The sequence below is a fragment of the Xenopus tropicalis genome, chromosome 1 (genome assembly GCF_000004195.4).
Source record: "Xenopus tropicalis strain Nigerian chromosome 1, UCB_Xtro_10.0, whole genome shotgun sequence".
Taxonomy (NCBI): Eukaryota; Metazoa; Chordata; class Amphibia; order Anura; family Pipidae; genus Xenopus; species Xenopus tropicalis.
In genome coordinates this window covers 156,702,000-156,724,396 of record NC_030677.2, presented here as the reverse complement: position 1 = coordinate 156,724,396, position 22,397 = coordinate 156,702,000, and the positions used below count along the sequence as shown (strand labels likewise).

Genomic DNA, 22,397 nt, shown 5'->3' with positions numbered 1-22,397 from the left:
GTATTGTTTTTTTACACAGGCATACCTGAAGCCACAGTTTGAAAGGAAACCATAACAGTCTGCAGCAGGGAGAAGTTCCCCCATTCTTAGGTTCACGGAGTAATCCAAACCCTCCCTCACATTATTCAACTGTGAAGTGATGGATTGTGGGATATTAAATCCTACTTTTTTCTAAATAATCTGTTCGTTTCCCACTATGGAAAGTAGTGGGATGTCAAATCTCATTACTTCATTACTCATTACTTCAAACAGAAACAAGGTGAGGGAGGGGGTTACATTACTCTGCCAGCCTAAGGAGTGATAAGGAACTGGTCAGATATAGAAACATCATATTGTCCCCTCTCTGTGTCAATGTAAAGACCTTAGATTGTAAGCTCAACTGAGGCTGTAAATGATGTATAAAATCTGTATAGCACTGTGGAAAGTTTGAAAATTTCAAAATCAGGAATGTTTGAAAATGTTATCTGTCAATCAATCAGACTGACCAAGTTCCCACAGTAGATGAGGAGGAGTTGCAAAACCTATTTTCTTTCTTTCAAGAGGTGGAAATAAATGAGCTGGAACCCAGAAAATGCAAGATACAAAAACAGGGAAATCATCTGTCGTTGTCATTGGGAACTGTACAAAGGGAACACACAGCAGCTGGGTCTTTTGTGGCCCTACCCAAACTTTCCTTAGTGCTCACCTACTGTGTGTGCTTTCCATCTATCCTCACAGTCAGTAGTACTAGGGAATATAGGAAATCAGTCTGATCGTTCCCAGATGACCACCCACGCACCAGTGAGGGGATTCTAAAATACTCTGAATAAGCACTGTGCAGAGTAGAGAAGTCAAGTTCTATAGCTGCCATTAGTTAATTAAATGATCCCCACAGCAGAAAAGGCAGTTCAGTTTCCCTTTCATGTGAAGATTCAGACAGACTGTACTTGATGAAACTGCTTGTTCTCAGCCTTGATTGATAATTGCAGTTCAGAGTTGCCTATTTGTATTGCCTTGTATGTCAGATTTCCCCTTGAGCAAGGACTCTGTTTCTAATGCCAGCATCCCACCCGCCAGCATTTCCACTTTCAGCTTTTTTGCTTGCATCTGTGGTACACACAGAGGAAAGCAGCATCACTGCCATGGGCTACTGCCTGAAATTTCTAGTGTAGTCAGTGGGAAAAAGCAATCAGAAAAAAAATAGATTAAATACGCTACCAACATACCACAAAACAAAAAAAGGGGATGTCTATAAATTGCAGTAGTGTTCTTGGGAGCATAGAGTGGCATGCAGTGGTGTGTGCTGGTATTAGATAGCTAATATATATATAATTATATATATAGCCCAAGCTGAGTGAGCAATAAATGTTCTGTTTTGTGTGTACCACACTTGTTTGCTGTAAGTAGTTAACTGCGTGTGGGAGACACTTGGAAACGTGAATGAAATCTCATACAGAGCTTGGAAGGAGATAGAAAAGACTTGTCACAGATGGTTCTTCCTTAAAAGTCAGCAACACAGAAAGAAGCATCACAAATGTCTCTGTTGTGTAAAATAAATAAATGAAAAGCAGCAGGGGTGCATCCAGCATGGCAGGCACGGCGCCAGGGAAGGCGACAGAATAGAATTTCATTGTAACATTCACTTCTCCTCCAAGATTCAACACATTCACAGTATCCAGATAAACATAAATGCCACATAATGTACCTGAAGAGAGAAATATATATATATACAGTATTTATAATGAAGGTATTGAGTGTTTTATGCTTATAAGGGTACTTCTGCCATGAAGCAAGGTGAGAGCCCAGATGGCCAGAGGTGCTTTCTGCTCTTCTGCCCTTTTAATATAGGAGAGAAAATGTGCTGCCTACATTAGTGACTCGACCCTTTCTGCCCTTGCATAAAAGCAGGAGAGGTGAGCAAATGGGGGGGCACCCATCATTGTGTCTTTAGCAAAAAAAAGCAAAGAAGCACCCCTGTGTGCACAGTACAATTATTTTACTTATATTTGCATTAACTTGTGAGTGGAAGCTGTCATACTATTTTCCTAAATAAAGTTAAAATTAAAACTTCTCAAAAACCTAATCCAGTGAGTAGGCTGCATGGGTGACTTTACCTCTACCTTCTGGCTCTGTTTAGTACAGATTATTCCTTTGAAGCAAATAAGAAATAGGACCCCTGGATTTCAACAGTTTATTCACTTTAATTGATGGCTACTACTTTATATTAACTGCACACTGGCCTGCTGCATGTAATGCAGACTGGCTGTACAGCATATCGCTAGTAACTACTAAGGAATAGCTCACTAGGGCCTTCAGTCTTATCCTTTGCTTTTATAGCACTAACATATTCTGCAGCTGTTTACACTGGAGCTTTTCCTATTACAGACTGTCATGTTGGAGCAGTAAGGCTCCCCATGGAAAAGTCTGGTTGAAATCCACATTTGAGGGAAACCCTTCCCAGTAGGGGGTAATTCACAAATATCCCCTAAAGACACAACCAGGGCTGCGGAAAGGTGACAACTTAAACAACTTCATTAGACAATGCGGGGCCAGCCCGTGGAAGCAGGAAGCTGGTTTCTTTGATCTGTTGATCAAATAAGCCAGTTGTGGGCCTAGAACAGCAGGGGGGGTGCAGCTATCAGAAAAATATGGATTATAGAAAGGGGTCCATATCTCCTCTGCTTTAGAGTTCCCATACTTATAAAACACATAGGATTTATGAGGAGGCCCCAGGCTTCCCAATGATACCAAACAGGGACTTCCTATACCCACCAGTTACAAGTTATAGTTTCTGGGGGACTGGAAGATGAGACACCCCCCATGTTTGGTATCATTTTGATCACCCACATATAGGTTAAAACAATTCCCTACATAATAATATTGAGTACTGGCAAGTACCAATATTATATGGAAAGAAACTGGCATGAGAAGTATAGCTCTCTACAGGGGAGGGGTCATGTGACCAGTTCCTGGGCACTCCCTCCTCATGCATACGGTAATGAGGGAGGGGCCCAGCGGGGAATAAAAGCACGCATGCCCAGGTATTCTTTAGCTCATTCTGGAGGCCTCAACTTATGCAACTAATGTTGGGGGATGGGCTCAGGACTTTCAACCTCTTGCCTCAGAGGGCACAGGATATTCGGTAACGTACTTAGGATTTCTCTGTGTTTTTATCCCTGCTTATTTTATTGACTGTTTTGCATGTATGTTTCTCTTCTGTAACTTTTTTTTGAAACTGCACTGTTTACCCTGGTAATATTAAATATAAAATTTAATAAGTTTAGTCCTTTGGCTCTATATCAATTCCCACGTACCTTGTATGACTGCTCAGGCCTAGGTGTATCAACTGTTGGGTTGTGTGTATGTGTATTGGGTAGAGATTCTGTGTAGATGCTAATTAACTAGTGGGCTGCTAGCAGGGGGTTGGGTTTGACTGTAATTTTAACCCTGTGGCTGCTAGTGTGCTGTTAAATTAGTGAGAACTAACCCTAACTGCAGTAAGAAAGTTTGTGTGTGATACATTTATGTAATCAGGTTTCTATCGCCTGTTAATGATAGATGGTGGCAGCGAATAGTTATTTGGGGCAGTGGTGTGTTTGGGGTGCTTGATGTTAGTCTAACCTGGGTGAAAGGTGACTGCGTGTAACCCCCTTGTTCCCCGTCCTGGTGTCAGGCGCGTCTGTGAGTGGCGTTTCCGTGACACAGACAAACGCATAGAGTCAGATAAATCAGGAACAGTTTATCCTGTCGTTATGGTTTTAAAGTGTTAAAGGTGGCAGTGGTGGCATGGGCACTTAAACTCAGGTCCCCCTGGTGGGCCCAAAAGTCCCCAGTTGTGATGTAAGGAGGATGGGGTGGGGAGAGTGGGAATCAAGGTGTGGGGGCAGAACAACTAGGAATTACAAATTTACTGGCAAGTACATTTCTGGTAATGTGCAATACTGTCCTCAGCCTTGGCTGGTAATTTACCAGCTAGGTAAAATACTAGCTAATAGCAGCCAGGTGGCAACCCTAATCATATTAGACACTCCCAAAAACTTCAAGCCTTTAAACAATCACCTAAAATACATCCATTTTTTTTGTTTTGTTTTAACTACACTTACCAATACTGTCTTGATCAGCATGACCAATACAACCACACTGGTTACCCCTACCTTGTGTCTCACTTTTCTCCTTACATATATTAGTAAAGCAAATTATACTTTGCTTGTCATATACAAGCTGCACATTTTATAGAATGTTCCATGTTAATGGACACCATAATGATGATTTCACTGATTTATTCAAGCCCAATCTCTATTATTTGGTATAGGCTGCAATTAAAACATTCACTGGCAGTCAGACCACAACCATGCTACAGGCTGGCAATTTCACTCTCCTATGTTGTGCTCCTTTGTTGCAGATCCACATCTACCTTGTAATTTGTATAGGCAGCTGATTGTAATAGAAGTGTTAGCTTTTTCATTCTCATGGCAATGGCCAGTATCTAGGGTCATTCTAAAGATTCCAGCAGTTATCTAGACCTTCAGCAGTCAATCAATACACGCTGAGATTGAATTGCAGCATGATTGCTATAGAAACACAGCTCTTCACCATACACTGCCACAATGGAAAATAAGCCCTAACCTCCTCAAGATGATTTACAATATATTGCAGCCTTTTGGATTTACAGCAGTTCTTATTTTGTAACATATTATTAACATATATTATAATATAGAGGTTAAAGATGCTTAAAGTTGTTAGACCTTCTGAAGCAAGCATATTACATTATAGATGCAGTCTATAAAATATTATAATTAAATGTATGCCAAGCAGTAACTTAGTTATGTGAATATAAACACAAGTTTATTTCCCCCTGGCCCTTTCCACATGCCTTATTACTCGGGGGCTGGACTCAGGGATGCAGTTCCATGCCTCTCTTCAATAAAAATTAATAAAAAACAGTGTCATTTCTTTTTTTAGCAATTTTTATTTACCACTGGCCTTTTCCACATGCCTTATTACTCGGGGGCTGGACTCAGGGATGCAGTTCCATGCCTCTCTTCAATAAAAATTAATAAAAAACAGTGTCATTTCTTTTTTTAGCAATTTTTATTTCCCACTGGCCCTTTCCACATGCCTTATTACTCGGGGGCTGGACTCAGGGATGCAGTTCCATGCCTTTCTTCAATAAAAATTAATAAAAAACCGTGTCATTTTTTTTTTTAGCAATAGGAGTTGACAAACTCAGTTTGTTTGAACATGATCACTGGTTTATTCTCATATGACTCTTTTGCACAACTGTTGTACACAGCTTTGTTCAGTATTAGTAGCATGTATTCCACACTGCACAAGTTATGTCAGTCTTTGTTGACCTCTTTAATCAGTCTGTTTCCATGTACAGGACTGCTGTAGGCTGGATGTTAGGCGGTGGTCCATTTCTACTGCAGGACCAACAGTGCCAACTTTGTTGCTACTGACCCCCATTACAACAGAAAGTCTGGCACTCTTTACCATACTGCTTTCACAGCAAACTAAATCTCCTTCTGATTTGTACTCATACAGCATCTTCTGGTACCTGCTCATTTCAAATAGATTGCCTGTCTGCACATGTGATACTATCATAGGCTAAGCAATCAATTACTTAATTGACTGCTGAAGTACTTCTCATTTTATAGTTTTTTTTTCTCTTTGCTTCCAGTTACAAATGAATTAGCTTTTTTATACTTATTTCTTTAAAGGGGATCTATCACAGCTAAGAACAAGCACCCTAACTGCATTGGATATTTAATAACTCTGCTCCAAAAATAAGGCTTTATTATTATTTTTATATAATAATAGTAATATAAATGGTTTCTAAGTGAGCTCTTTCACATTTACGTTCCTACTTCAAACAACTCGGTCATGCTGTTTGACAGTTGGACATTATAAATCGCTGATTCCTGCTGTATTCAGCCCATTGGATAAGGTGGGTCAGTCTCTGATTCACAGCATGAGCAGGTTGTTTACAGCAGGAGAAAGATGTAAAGTTAAAGATCTCACAAGTAAAACATTATTGATGGGAAAAATTAAGACTGCAGTGCACATTTAATGAAAAGGGGCATGAAAACAGGTGCAAAGTGCCATTTCTTTGCATAGTGGCCAGGTGGTATTTGAAACTTTGACCCAGAGACATTTTTGTGCTTCCAGAATAGAGCACAAAGCATTAAGCTTCTCTTTATATGTGGCTCTGCCTGCATTTTACCTGCATTCAAAAGGGTTTGGAAGTGGACAACACTTTACCCACTTTACTTTACGCCTGTTGTTCAGAACATGTTAGCTAGTAGCACTAAGGGACAAAAGATACTTGGAATCCCTGAACAAAGGAGGGGGCCTGCAACACCACTTGTCATCAACAGACAATGCCGCTTTGACAGCCTTACCCCGGCGGTTTCACAACAGTTCACACTTCCAGTCATTGTGACAGGATCATACTTACTTACACCTGTCAGTCAGCCAACACCTAACTGAATAAGTTCAATGGAACCATTGTGATTGGATGTCTGTGACTGTACTACCCTCAAGGATTTAAATGCTGGGGAATTTGAACTGAAGAAGCCACTCGGATGAGTGGTGAAACGTTTTCAAGAAAAAACTCAGAAAAGTCCAGTTGTTTTAGACTTAATTCTACTAGATACTGTACTTACAGGCTGCTTATGGCTGGTACTATGTACAAGGCTACCTTGTGCCTGTCAGCTCTACAGCTGCGCATATGGCAGATAAATGCAATGGAATTGGCAATTTTTCTATAGTAAACAAGTGGGAGAATGCAGGCCTGGATTCGGCAGAGCAGCAACTTCCTTTCCTATATGGTCCAGTAAAGAACTCTAATAAAATTAGTGGGTTGTTGTTGTATTCATCTTCATAGATATCCCCTTCCCAGCTGCATGTAATTCTTTTTCTTCTCTACATATCTCTTTCTCGAATTACACTTCTGAACCCGATTCCCAGTACAGTTTGCCTTTTTTTTCCAGTGGTTTTAATTTATACCAAGTAAATTCTTTGTAGAAGATTCCCTGCCTTTCTGGTTGAGCTGTAAAAGTCTGTTTTGTTTTTAGTTCAGTTGACATGGGAGATATTTCAGTCCCCAGGGGTTCTTTGATTCTCTAATAAATTTCATAGAAATTTGTATTACAGAAGGGTTCTAAGTTCTTATCTTCTGTATCACATATAGTATTCTCTTCAATTTATTCATTTAAACCCGCCCTTGTGTTGAATGTTTTAGAAGATCTTTTACGCATTAAGATTTATTTCACTAAGCTTTATTCTTACTTTTTATCCTTAGTGACTTTTCTTCTGTATAACTACAAAACAAGCTTACATGCTACTGCTAACAAACAGCATTCTCACTATGTTCTTTGGGAGTTTGTGTAGTTTGGGGCAAAATAAACTTTCATCCACATATCAGCTGCTGGTATACATAACTTTGTTGTCCCCAGATTCCTTACATAAATCAGAATAATTGTGCATTCCAATTAAGAAATTGTTGAATGCAACAAAGTTTTCTTTATAACCATTTTTTCTTTCAATTTTATATTATTACATAAGGGATAATCATATTATTAATAATATATTTCCTTCTTCAACAGGATTGGTTGACTAAATTTGGCTATCTGCCCCCACCCGATCCTGTTACAGGGCAGCTGCAGACACAGGAAGAACTGTCTAAAGCCATCAAGGCAATGCAAGAGTTTGGTGGCCTGAAAGCTACTGGGATTTTAGGTGAGATGATACAGATAATTCCATGCTGTACCTGTAATAATTCTATTTGCTGTAAGGTTTTTAAATATTAGCTGTTAGTGGACACTGATGTCTGGAACCTTTGATGTTCTGCCAGTTTGTAGGGATGTTCATTTGTCCTGCATGCACCACCATGTGGCACAATGCAAAATCCATGAATATATATGCACAAATGGAATCTCCATCTTCTGCACCATAAGATGGTACCTAGAGATGAGTTCAGAGATATAGGGTGGGGCAGAGTTATGAACTGCTTTGAATGTGAGAGTCATTAGTTTGAATTTTATCCTGGATGGTAGGGGAAGCCAATGCAGGGATTGGCAGAGTGGCATGGCAGAGGAGGAGCAGTTGGAGAGGTGTATGAGCCTGGCAGCAGTATTCATTATGGACTGGAGAGGGGACAGTCTTTGGAGGGGAAGATACAGTAGTCAAGGCGAGATATTATAAGAGAGTGAATAAGAATTTTGGCAGCATCTTGGGTGATAAATGATCGTATTTTGGAGATATTTCTTAGGTGAAAGTGACATAATTTGATGGATATGAGGAGTGAAGGACAGGGCAGAATCAAGGATAACCCCAAGGCACCGGGCCTGGGAAGATGGGGTGATGGTAGAATTGTTAACCGTTATAGATACCTCGGGAACAATGTGGGCGTTGGATGGGGGAAAGAGAACCAGTTCAGTCTTAGAGAGGTTTAATTTAAGGTAACGTTGGGACATCCAAGTGGAGATAGCGGACAGGCAGGAAGAGACACAAGTTAGAAGCTCTGGGTTGAGATCAGGAGAGGAAAGATAGATCTGAGTATCGTCAGCATAGAGGTGGTACTGAAAGCCAAAAGAATTGGTTGCCAAGGTAACCAGGTAAACCAGGTTGAATAAAATAGGAGCCCAGTTCCCTACTTTCAGTAATTTCCACCCAAATATTAACGTACATCTGCCATTGAAATGCACTGAATTGTCACCCAAATCCTCAGTGGCATCACACATTGCTATTGGGGACGTGGCCTTCATGGCTGTTTGGAGCAGGCATGGCCAAGTCACACCCAGAGCAGAAGGAATGTGAGTTGGCCTGTCTGCTATATATGCCTAATATTTTATGGAACATTACAAGAAGCACCAAACTGCTGCAAAAAACTTAATTACAATATTTTTTAAACAAATCAAATAAATATGCTGTTCTTAATTAAATGACATTAAGAGCAAAATATTTATATTTATTATATGTACTAACTTATTAAAGAATAGCAAATGGTATGGGGCTATAAACACCCACATATGAACAGAAATAGTTATTCATTGCCTACAAACTGCAGTTTTATAGCTGTGTCAGCATCATCCCTATGGGACATAACATGACAGCTTAAATATATTGCAGGAAGTGGACAACAAAGCCATTTCAATGTACTGTATGTTTTAAAAAGTACAACATTTGTTAATGCTTTAAATGTAGGTAGGGGTGAATGCAGAGAATGAATGTTTTGATTTTCTGAATCATTGTGATCTCACCCTCGTTGCACCCCCTGCTTTGCATTGAAAAGTGTAGTGAGTACATCTTCCCCTTCAACTAGAAGGTTTTTCTCCTGGGCTATTTGCAAAAGAATTCTGTAGGAGGCCACTAGCAGGGTCCTGATCTGCAGAACCAAAGTGAGAAGATTGCATTCAGCTGCAAATAAAAGTGTAACATTTCCTACATATGTATACCATATATATAAATGAAATGTGATAATGTACAGTTTGGCTAGAGATAACAGCACTAAAGGTCAATTCTTTTTAGACAAGTAGGTTGACTAATTAGAGTTGCACAGGGTGCCTTAAATAGGCATATTATTATCATTCAAAAAAATGTGAGAGGAATCTTAATCTAAATGATGGCATTGATTTTTTTTTCTCAGTTCTGGATTCTTATATTCCCACAGTTAGGTTTGGGATTTTTTTAAAGAATAAAAACCATGTCACATGGCAAGATTTTTATTTTTTGAAAAAGAACAAACCTAAGGATTAAATGATCAAAAATATGGCCCTCAAAGAAGCATAGCGTGCAGAGTCACAGAACTATAGCGAAATAGTCATGAATACAAATATTAATTAGCACAGGCTTTAATTACGTTCTTGGCAGTAATTCCAGGGCACCAACAGCGGCTTGTATCATTAGTCACAACAGACTTGCAACATGCGAGTGGATTGCACACTTATGCTATTATTAATGTCCCCCGCATTGGCATGCTGTACATATAGTAAAACCAACTAAACTCTGATGCCCACAACTCATAAAAATGCGTATATGCCAGCATGTGATTTAGTGGAATGCAATTTGGCATTCAGCCCCAATGATTCTTCAGTTTATTGTGCTAAAAAAGCATAGTCACAGAGTCACTTCTGAAAAGTTCACTTTGATACTGTCAGTTCACACTCTTAGCTTCCCTCTGAATCTGATCTCTAGACTTTAATTCTTTCCACTTTATTTCTTTTATTCTAAATGTACAATGATACAGTTATTTACCTTTAATGAGCGTTAGAAAAAGACATCAGTGAAAGGCTTAGAGAGATGTAACGAGTGAGAATACCAGAGACTCCACTATTATCTCTGCTGGTTTTTAATGTTTTAATAGCTGATGCTAGTTTGGACACTCTGACTTATGAAAGCAACTCTCTTTGTTAGCTAATGCATTCATTTACGGTTTATCATTCGTAAATAGGATTCTCCTCCACACTAATTATATTTCTTATTCTCTGAATGCTAATAAAATGTATCATATTTAAGATCATTGTTAGGGTCTGTTGAATAGAAGGCAGGGATTATTGCTTTCAAAAAGGGCTGTACCCTATGCTGTTCTTTTTAAAAATAAGACCCATATGGTTTTAAAGCTTTTGTGCAATGTATCACTGTCAAATAAGGGGTGCTTTCCTAAATCATAATAAATGCCTGTATTTCAGTATAGTTTCAGTGTCAGCAAAACATAAATAAGTAACAAGTATATTGTACAGTATTGCATTGGCCAATGTTGTGGCTTTTGATCAACAACAGACCACTTTAGCCACTTTAAGGGTATAAAACTTTCTTCTATGGAACAAATCTTTCAAGTGTCTAACTAGCTGGCCTGGATCTCTCAGTAAACTGTCAGATAAGCCATATAGTCAACTAATATGGGGAAGCCCCAGGAGACCCACTTACCCACCTCCCACTATGTTTCTATGAAGCTGTGCTCTCAACATTGATAGCAAGTTCATGTAGTAGCAATGGGTGCCAAAGTTCCAGGCCCTGAAACCTAAAGCAGCAACAGGGGCATGAATAAGATGCTTTTTGACTGGAGTAGAAAAAATAATGGGTGCAGTACATAACCCACATGCAGAGATAGAGAGATATGGACAGATAGAAGACATAGGATTAGGAAATGGGCATTGATTGAGGGAAATGGGCATAGGCATAGCAAGGCAGGGAGCCCTGGGTCTAATATTACTCCAAGGCCCATAGGCGCCTATAGTTAGATTTTGAAAAATGAAGTCTCATATCACATAAGGTGCCGTGCATTCATTCCATCCTACATATTTATTTACATTAAATGATGAAGTCCTGGACATGTACTCTTAAACTGGATATAATGATTGCCACACCATAGTTTTAGGGTTACTCCAGTAGAACATAGAAAATGGGCTGAACTGATTTCTTCAATGATCTGGTCATTTGGCCAAATGCTGAAAGACTGAATCCCTTATCCCTTATGATCTACACATTCAATTATCAAGCCAAATAGGTAGATATGGCTGTCTACAGCCAGCACTAATTTTAGGTTAGATAGGTTAGGTAAAAAGGTAATATGGCCAGAGCCTCCAACACTAATGCATCCTCAAGAGAAAAAAGTTGTCAACATTTAAAAAAAAATATATAAATTGTATATATAAAATGTAAAGAAATTGTTGGAGGATCAGTATTTACAATAAAGATATTTTTGTCCGAAATGCAGATGAACCCACTTTGGAGCTGATGAAAACCCCTCGTTGTTCTCTGCCTGATCTGTCCCATTCACAAGCTTCAAGAAAGAAACGAAGTGCCCAGCCCGTGACAAAGTGGAGTAAAAGGAATTTGTCCTGGCGGTAACCATCAATCTTTCTTTTACTTTGTGTCATGATGTTCAGCTTTCAATAGACAGTGAAAGATGACATATTCTTGCTGAGTTAGAAGATTGCAATGATTCATGTTAAATGCCAAACACTGATTCATACTAGTATACTTAAGAGCATGTACAGGGACATCAATTTATCTCTGGGGCACCGTTCGTAGGATTTGTAAGGGAATCTTCAACTGCAAGCTGTAAAAACCAGAAAACGCTCTTTCAAAATCAGAATTAGATTGTTATCTAACATTTGGGAGCTGTTTCTCTGTTACAAGAGCTTGTGAAAAATGTAGCATGCACTACCATGTCTATATAAGGGTTTGTGTCTTTATAAGCACACTATAACAGGCGAAGGGGGGTGTACAGTTCATTACCACCACAGACACTGGTTGAAGCTGACCCCCTTCTGTAATGTGTGGTGCTGAGCATCATATTTATGATACACAGCATGAGCCTCCTCCACTGGGACCCATTGTGCACCAAAAGTGAATTCTTCTGGCAGATAGTTTTCTGCTGTAAATCTGCAGAGTAACCTCTGTCATTCTGGAAAGGCATATATTTCTTAGTAGCTAGCAAAGCAGCTAGAGAAGAGCACTCGTAAATATACATCCCCATTGTATCAAACTGTTAGTTTGTAGAGAAAATGTCTCTTTCCATGCTCTGGACAGATATTTTGTTTACCTTTTTGCCAACCAAGTGCCATAAATTGTACACTTGAAATACACTTGTTTTGTTTTTTCAACTTTAAGCAGATAACTAAACAACCGCTAGTGAGATAATTGCTGAGCTCATTAATGTTTCCTAAACTACTCGTGCTGAAATGTTAGGTCCTTATTATCTGTCTGTGTAGAGACACCTCTGGGAACTATAGGACAAGATTTTACTGTAATTAACATTTTCTGAGCTAGTTGCTTATATATATATATATACACAAACCAAATTATATTTTCAAGTTGTGGTCTGTTAAGGCCCTTGAGAAATTAAGATAGAGAGCCTTTTTGTAGGAAATGTTAAACCAAACATCTACTCACTGTATAGATCAATCAACAATAATTGGTCACCTAATACAGACGAAGCAAACAAAGGAAGCTAGCTTACATTTATTGCAGAGACGGAATATACAGATGTATACAGAGTACTCTTTTCCAGGGTGCAGACTTATAGACATGAAGGTTAATTTACAAAAGTCAAGGCACAAGGTACAGGTCACAGTGTCAGGGGGAGCGTTAATTTTATCTTTCAAAAAACTGTGTATTAAGACATATTGGCATGGTTTATTATGTCCAGAGAGCCTGATATCTCTTCCTATTTATGTTTATTGCTATTAATGGAAGCAGCCAATTAGTGCAACCAGTTTAACGTCATATATAAATTCTAGTGAAACAGTGGCCTCCTGTGGCCTAATTGCCATTTAATACATAACAACTTTTCTTTGCCAAGAATTTACTTTCAATCAAAGAACTTTTCAGGCCAGTGAGCACCCTTCCTCTAATCAGAAAGAAAATCTATATAAGTAGGTATTCTATTCATTAAATGTAATAAATCAAGAGTGTTTGTATAAATGTGCACTGGGGTTCATTTAGAGGAGTTGAACTTTGGTCTTTTTTTCAACCCAACTTAAGTATGTAATTATGTTACTGTTCTCTGATTAATGGCAGCAGTTTGATTTACATATAAATAATAATGGACTTGAGAGGAGAAACCCAAATTTGCTATTTTGTAGGCCTTTGAAAGACCTGTCAGCAGGGAAATGGCTAATTAACGGCTAAGTGCAGTACAAAGAAATAATAGCTTTTGCTTATGTTGCATTTTTGCCAACTGTAAGATAATGGAAGTACGTAGTTAAGGATGCTAACATCATGCTAGCACAGTCTCTGAACCTGAACATCCATCCTCTTTGGAACTGATAACTGCAGAAGCCATACTTTTCCAAAATTCAAGCTTTGGTGTAACAAGAGTGCCCTCTTGAGAGATCTGGCGTTATAACCTCTTTATTAGAAAGGGACAGTCTTCTCCGAAGAAAATTCATAAGCTTGATCTTTTGTTAGCTAGAACACTGTTAATACATTTAAGAAATATCTAATTAATCATCATAATATTTTTAGTTATGTGGTGCCAGCAAGTTAAGCAGTCCTTTACATTCATTTACAGGTATGGGACCTGTTATCAAAAATGCTCGGTACCAGGGGTTTTCCAGTTATGTCCTCCATAATTTGGATCACTGCACCTTAAATTTATTAACTAATCATTTAAACATTAAATAAACTCAATATGATTGTTTTGCCTCCAATAAGCAATAATTATATCTTAGTTGGGATGAAGTACAAGTTACTGTTTTATTATTACAGACAAAAAGGGAATCATTTTTAAAAAGTCTTAAAATGTTCTCTATAGGAGATGGCCATCCCATAATTTGGAGATTTCTGGATAATAGGTTTTCGGATAAAGGATCACATACCTTGCAAAAGAAGAGAAAGCAGAGCTCGAGAATAAAAATGAGATGAGGGAGCCCTGCTCACAAGAGCTTACGATCTGAGCTTGCATTGTCATTATCCCAATACCGGTAGAAGCCATAAATGATTAGGCATGGTGTTTGCATTTTGCATATTTGTTTCCAAGTATCAGAGCATTTTAGTAAGTGAAGACATTTGAAAAAAATATTACACAAAAGTACATTTTCTTTCAAAGAAATCTGTGAAACAATCTTGTTGTATTTAATAAAAAAAAAAAAATACTTTCTCCATTTTTTAGGGTTCGAAATTTTCCTAAAGAGTCTTCACTGGGACACGACACAGTGCGGGCACTAATGTATTATGCCCTTAAAGTATGGAGTGATATTACCCCACTGAACTTTCATGAGGTAGCTGGGAATAATGCAGACATTCAAATCGATTTCTCAAGGGCTGACCACAATGATGGATACCCATTTGATGGCCCCGGAGGGACAGTAGCTCATGCCTTCTTTCCAGGAGAACATCTTACATCTGGAGACACTCATTTTGATGATGAAGAATCTTGGACGTTCCGATCTTCAGGTATGTAAGGTTAAGTCATTAAGTGAAAGTGATATTTAAGTAGTTGGGGGTGTGCTCTGTTACTCTAGTCCATATAACCAGGATGTTTGATTTTTTTATTGCTTAATTTTTTTTGAGGGTCTGTTTCTTATCTGTTTGTTTTGTGTATTTGAGATAAAAAAAATCACTGTCTATTTTATAATGCAGAGAGGTTCTTACTGCTAAGGCATTGGCATTACTTGCCCACAAACTAATAGCAGGGGCAAATTTAAATGCTATATGCACATTTAAATGCTATATACTGCATATTCCCCATGATTTTAGCACCTTTCCAATCAGTGCTCAGCATCCCTTTCTATGTCAGCAGGTTCTTATTTTGAAAGATATGGGTGCCTGGTAATAATTACTGAGATAGGTTTCTGTTACTGTATAGCTGTACTAATGTGCCCATATATATATACTGTACATGTATTAGCAAAGTATGCAAGTCTTATAAAGAAAGCAAAGGTTGAAGGTGTACTGAAGTTGCAAACTAATATTTGTGTTGTTGCACATTCTAACCTCAGTCACTGATCTAAATAAATCTTGCACTGCCATATGTGATCTCTGTGCTGTTTCAACCCCTAGATATTCATGGCATGGATCTATTTGCTGTGGCAGTGCATGAATTTGGCCATGCCATTGGACTGACTCACATTTCAGACATGGAATCCATCATGAGACCTTATTATCAAGGACCTGTGGGTGATCCCTTAAAGTATGATCTGCCATATGACGACAAAGTTAGAATCTGGCAGCTATATGGTAAGTAGTGTTCCTGACATTACCAGCAACACATTGCAGAACCACACATACAGGAGAACCACACATACAGCATATTTGGCTGCTCAGAGCATAACATTTTCTCTTATTGCTACTGTAGTACATCTATACTAATTCCTGGTGGGTCCATATGCAGTAATTTAAAAAGAATAATTTTGGCATATTTTACAACATTAACAACATTGTATACGGTAAATCAGTGCTGTCTAACATCTTCACATTGGCTTAAAGGAAAACTATACCCCCAAATAAATACTTAACCGACAGATAGTTTATATTATGTTTAGTGACCTATTAAATAATCTCACCAAACTGGAATATAGTTGTTGCCCTTTTACATTCTTTCCCTTGAGCCACCATTTAGCTATGGGCTGTGTGTTCCCTCAGAGATCACATGACCAGAAATAATGCAGCTCTAACTGTAACAGGAAGTGTGGAAGCAAAAGGCAGAACAATGCCCATTGATTGGCTGATATGGCCTAGCATGTATGTGTGCCTTGGCTTGTTTGTGTGCACTGTGAATCCTATGATCCAAGGAAGCGGCCCTTAATTCTTAAAATGGCAATTTTTAATTTAGGAGTGCCCAATAGGACATACTACTAAAAAAGTATATTGTTATGAAAATTGTTTATTTAGATGAAGCAGGGTTCTCCATATGAGCTTGTTTATGCAATACATTTTTAGAGAGACCTATATTGTTTGGGGGTATAGCTTTCTTTTAATCTGGTCCATTTGCTAAGGGACCACATTATATTAATGATATGGGACCAGGGCACTAAAGAGATGAGGTAAGTTTTAAGCCAGTTGGTCTTTTTAGGACAAACATAAGCTAATGACAATTTACAATATTAATATGCACTAAGTTATGGAGGTCACAACAGAGTTCAAATTGTAAAGATTAGGGAAGCAAAAAAGGTGCCAAATCCCCTATGTCTACAAGTAAGGGCAATTTCAAGCACTTCGACACCTACAATTTTAAGTAAGTTCAGTATATAAGGGCCAAAATCCCCAAAATTGCCCCATCACTTAAAAGCACTTTTACCTTGATTGTCACATGGTAATGTAGACTGCCTATTTCCATATGTGTGCTTGCAGGAGCGCTTCTAGAAAAACTGCCTTATATGTCTTATATGTGAAGTAATGGGTGTTTGGGCTGCTTAAAAATGCCCCAAATCTCCCCATGTACTACTGCCCTAAAAAGCACCATAGTATCAAAGTCGTCCATAGAATTATTTTGTTGAATTATCAGTTTGGCATGTTTTTTAGGTGCATCTCTTGTGATATTAGTTATTTCTGTCTCTTATTTTTTGTTCCAGTGTCCTACATGGCTTCTAATGCTTCACCCTCTCTCACCCCAGGAGTCCGAGAGTCTGTGTCCCCCACAGCAAAACCAGATGTTTCAAAAACAGAGGATCATCCTTTTCTGCCTGATCTGCCAGAAAACCGCTCTACCATTCAGTAAGATGATGTTACTTATGGACAAAATGCCCGTGTTTCTGTAACCATCTGCATAATATCATGGCCAGCTTTTTGTCCATCTTTTGGGTTTTACATCTATCTGTCATATAATATGTTCCGTTATGTATGTATGTTTAATATTCCATAGGATTAGAACAGAAAGTGCAATTGCAACGGTATAATAAATGCAGGAAAATGTAAGATCTGTGGCAGTTGAGATAACAGTAAAGTGCTCCTTTGATCACAATATATAGATTTGTCATAAAAATAATCAGGCAAAATTCTTGCAGTTGTATTTCTCTTCCCCTCAAGCTGCTTTGCAATTTTGCAACCATGTTTAGGCTCTTTGTGAAACCTACTTCACGCTGATGAGACTTTGTTCCTGTGAGTTTATCTGCTCTCTTAGATCTCTTAGATCCTGGAAATTGATAACAAGTTCTGTACTTTATACATGGGGTTGACACAATACCTACAATTGAATTTAAATGCCAGCATTGTGCAGTCCTGAATAGCACCCAGCGAAGCCATTCTTATTGATATGCATAATTTCCTTCAAATAATTATCTCTTATTGTGAAAAATCTGTGCTGTAGATGGCCTTAGAAAGAAATATGCGCTGTCCTAAAATGTTCCTTGAATAGAGATGTGCACTTTCGTTCTCTTTTCTTTTTCCCATAAGGCCAAGGAAGGATGAGCCTGACCGTTGTAGCACACATTTTGATGCAGTTGCTCAGATCAGAGGAGAAGCATTCTTCTTTAAGGGTAAAAACTAAAAACGTTAATGCCATCATAAATGATTTCTCTCTGTGGATGAAAATGAGTGCATGTTTTTTGGTGCTGCTTAGCATAACTCAATAAGTGTTGCTGTGCCACCGATGGGTTTACACAAACTGAATATAATTGTCTGGTAAAGGCCCAAGCTTAGACTCTAAGGACAAATACTTTGTTTGTCCTGCATAAACCTGCCAAATTATTATTTGTTAATAGAACAAACATAAAGATTAAGTACCATAGAGCCTACCAAGGAACCCTATCAAACTCACTAAATTAGAGGCAGTTTTGTTCATCTGTCTATATTCCACAAAATAGGTAGTCATTGTGACACCATCTGTTCCTTCTCTACAAGCATGCCAAAATTCTAGGATTTGTCAGTACAAAGAGCAGCTGGCTCCTAGGGGAAAACATGTACGCTTTGATTCAGTAACCTGTTTTCTGTGTTTGCCCAGGCAAGTATTTCTGGAGGCTCACACGGACAAAGCATTTGGTATCCCTCCAGCCGGCTCAGATCCATCGCTTCTGGAGAGGTCTCCCACTGAACATGGATAGTGTGGATGCTGTGTTCGAAAAAACTACTGACCATAAGATAGTTTTCTTTAAAGGCAAGTACCAGTTATTTCTATTGTTCTGTGAAAACAGTACTGATTGAATGGTTTGGAGATATAGCAGTACATAGTTACATAGTTACATAGTGTTGAAAAAAGACCATTGTCCATCAAGTTCAACCCATCCGAGTAAACCCAGCACACAACCTATACTAACCAATCTATACACTCACATACATAAACTATATATACAACCAGTAATACTAACTGTAGATATTAGTATCACAATAGCCTTGGATATTCTGCTTGTTCAAAAACTCATCCAGGCCCCTCTTAAAGGCATTAACAGAGTCTGCCATTACCACATCACTAGGAAGGGCATTCCACAACCTCACTGCCCTCACCGTGAAAAACCACCTACGCTGCTTCAAATGGAAGCTCCGTTCCTCTAATCTATAGGGGTGACCTCTGGTGCGCTGATTGTTTTTATGGGAAAAAAGAACATCCCCCAACTGCCTATAATCCCCTCTAATGTACTTGTACAGAGTAATCATGTCCCCTCGCAAGCGCCTCTTTTCCAGAGAAAACAACCCCAAGCTCGACAGTCTAACTCCATAGTTTAAATCTTCCATCCCCTTAACCAGTTTAGTTGCACGTCTCTGCACTCTCTCCAGCTCATTAATATCCTTCTTAAGGACTGGAGCCCAAAACTGCACCGCATACTCAAGGTGAGGCCTTACCAGGGACCTATAAAGCGGCAAAAATATGTCCTCATCCCTTGAGTCAATGCCCTTTTTTATACAAGACAGCACTTTATTTGCTGTAGTAGCCACAAAATGACACTGCCTGGAATTGGACAACTTGTGATCTACAAAAACCCCTAGATCCTTCTCCATTAAGGAAACCCCCAACACACTACCATTCAGTAGATAGTTCGCGTTTATATTATTCCTACCAAAGTGCATAACTTTGCACTTGTCAACATTGAACCTCATTTTCCAGTTTGCTGCCCAGTTTTCCAATTTTGTCAAATCGCTCTGCAAAGCGGCAGCATCCTGCATGGAACTTATAGTTTTGCACAATTTAGTGTCATCAGCAAAAATAGAAACCATACTGTCTATGCCCACCTCCAGGTCATTAATAAACAAGTTAAAAAGCAAAGGACCAAGGACTGACCCCTGCGGTACTCCACTAACCACACTGGCCCAATTAGAAAATGTTCCATTTACCACCACTCTTTGTAATCTATCCTTCAGCCAGTTTTCTATCCAATTACAAATATTATGTTCTAGGCCAATATTCCTCAATTTGATCATTAGAACAGAAACACAGGTTTAATTTAAGATTCATTCATGACTAGAGTTGCAGCTACTAGAATTGAAATTTTGCTGGTAGAATTATATTTGGTGTATAATACAGCCAGAGCTTAGAAGCAGAACTTTTCCAACAGGAACATGGGAGGGCCAAGGGAGGTGTTAGAGGTCACCTAGAAATGTTAACATAGTCCTGTAGTACTAGTAGCAAACAGCATTTGTTATAAATAATGGGTCAGGCAAGACATTTCACAGCAAAGGTCTCAACTCAACACAACTCAACTTTGCTCTTAGTGATGTTCAAATATGGTCCTTAATAGAAGACTTCACCAGCTTTGTTGTTTAGTTTATTTAAAAAAAAAGATGCAGTTGTGTTTGTATTATTCATTTTGCCCAATTTAGCACCCACTGCTAATCTAGTCATACAATTGATCACTATATGGTCAACATTTCTATCACCGCATCAATAACTATTTTACTTTCCTGAGCTTGGCAACAGCTTTTTCAAGCTTTGAAAGAGACATTAAAACTCATAAAAACGGTTGATATGCAGCAAGTAGTAACATTACTATTACTGGTCTATCACTTTATTAATAGGGCCCAAAGTCTCGCTTACCATGCCATGTACTGGGAGTGTGGGAAAACATCCACCTGGAATTTTATGCTCCCCAGCACCACTAATGTGTCAAGACTCCAGGGACTAATAGCAAGGGAAAAAATGTCTGTGTTCTCGAGAGATAAGCAGGGGCCCTCATGCCTTGTGTAATCCAATTCTGCACCATGTAACCTGAGGGATAATTTTCTAGTCTACTTTTCACATGCAGTATTATGGAGAAACTGTAATAACAAACCACTTTCTATTTTATGCAGTTTAATATATGAAACTCCAAATATTCAATAATGTTAATATCAGTGCACTTTTAAAGGGATTCTGTCATTATTTTTATGGTGTACTTTTTATTTATAAATAACACTGTTTACATAGCAAATAATTCACTCTACCATTTAAAATATATTTTTTTAGTTGTAATACTGGTGTATAGGCAGCATTGTGCCTGAGTCTAAGCTTTCAGAAGAAGAAGCCAGCACTACACATTAGAACTGTTTTAGACAGGCTATTGTTTCTCCTACTCCTATATAACTGCAGAAGTTCCAAGCCAGACTTGGATTTTGTACTACTGAGTGCTATTCCCATATCTACCAATTTTAGCAATACAGGTATCAGGAAGTTGCTATCTTGCTACATTCCCTTTGTTCTTCTGATTGACTGCTGGGGGGGGGAAAGGGAGGGTGGTGATATCACTCCAATTTGCAGCTCAGCAGTAAAGTGTGACTACAGTTTATCAGAGCACAGGTCACATGGCTTTGGCATCCTGGGAAGTGAATAACATGAGTAGCCCTGTGTGAAATTTCAAAATTATATATTAAAAAATCTGTTTGTGTTTTTAAAAAATGAATTTCAATGCAGGATTCAGCTGGAGAAGCTCTATTAACTGATGCTTTTGAAAAAAAAACATGTTTTCCCATGACAGTATTCCTTTAAGCAAACAAATCGCATAATGACAAATATTGCACCCTGGATAACTAACTCATTTATCACAGTATCTTAATCCCTTTCCACTTTCAGGGGACCGGTACTGGGTTTTTAAAGATAATAATGTGGAGGAAGGATACCCAAGACCAATCACAGACTTTGGACTGCCACTAGGAGGTATAGATGCTGCCTTCTCCTGGTCTCACAATGACAAGACATACTTTTTTAAAGACAATCTTTTCTGGTCATATGATAACAAAGAACATAGGATGGATGAAGGATATCCTTTAGAGACCATGCTGTGGAAGGGCATTCCGGCTACTTTGGATGATGCCATGGGATGGTCTGATGGTGAGTTTTTATAAGCACATATAGTGGCTTCAAAAACCACTGCTTAAAAAAATTAAATGTTTTGTATTGTGTTTTGCTAAATAAAACAAAGAGAGCCCCATTTTTCAGCTGCTTAATTCAGAAAGGTTTAGTCAAATATGTATTTAGTTTGGGAAGACTCATATGAAGTCTTTCAAGTTTCACTCTGAATGCAGCATTGCCTGCATTCAGCAACACTGCATACAGTGGAAGCTTCATGGGTTTTTCCCTTGGAACATCCCCTAGCTTGTGCTAGGCCATGGGGTGAAAAGCAGTAATCCCCAACCAGTGGCTCGTGAACAACATGTTGCTCACCAACCCTTCTGAGGTTGTTTCCAATGGTCTCAAAGCAGGTTTTTATTTTTGAATTTCTGACTTGAAGACAAGATTTGGAGGCATAAAGACAATGTGTACTTTCAAGCAGAGCCTCCTGTAGTCTACCAGTCATCATTGGGCTATCCAGTAACCAATCACAGCCCTTATTGGTAATCCCCTAGGACATTTTTTCATGCTTATATTGCTCCCCAACATTTTTTACATTTAAATGTTGCTCACGGGTAAAAAAGGTTGGGGACCCCTGGTGAAAGGCAATTGAGTCCCCCTTTACTTGTAGCATGTGTTAAATACAGGGCTTTCCTTATGGCCAACATATCTGTGCCTGCACCAACCATTGCCCATGGTAGAAAGAGATCTTTGTCTCTTGTTTTAAATATGGATA

The 22,397-nt window shown here is 38.6% G+C and overlaps 1 protein-coding gene across 2 annotated transcripts in view; it reads left to right on the top strand.

The window, feature by feature from the left end:
• mmp17 (matrix metallopeptidase 17) overlaps positions 1-22,397 on the top strand; it is a 59,785-nt gene that overhangs the window by 34,517 nt on the left and 2,871 nt on the right. Inside the window, exons 2-9 of one of the 2 annotated variants that reach the window (XM_012966783.3) lie at positions 7,587-7,719; positions 11,699-11,828; positions 14,600-14,883; positions 15,490-15,666; positions 17,001-17,142; positions 17,821-17,903; positions 18,368-18,520; positions 21,404-21,661. In XM_012966783.3, coding sequence (XP_012822237.1) covers positions 7,587-7,719; positions 11,699-11,828; positions 14,600-14,883; positions 15,490-15,666; positions 17,001-17,142; positions 17,821-17,903; positions 18,368-18,520; positions 21,404-21,661 — 1,360 coding nt within the window. 2 annotated transcript variants of the gene reach the window in all.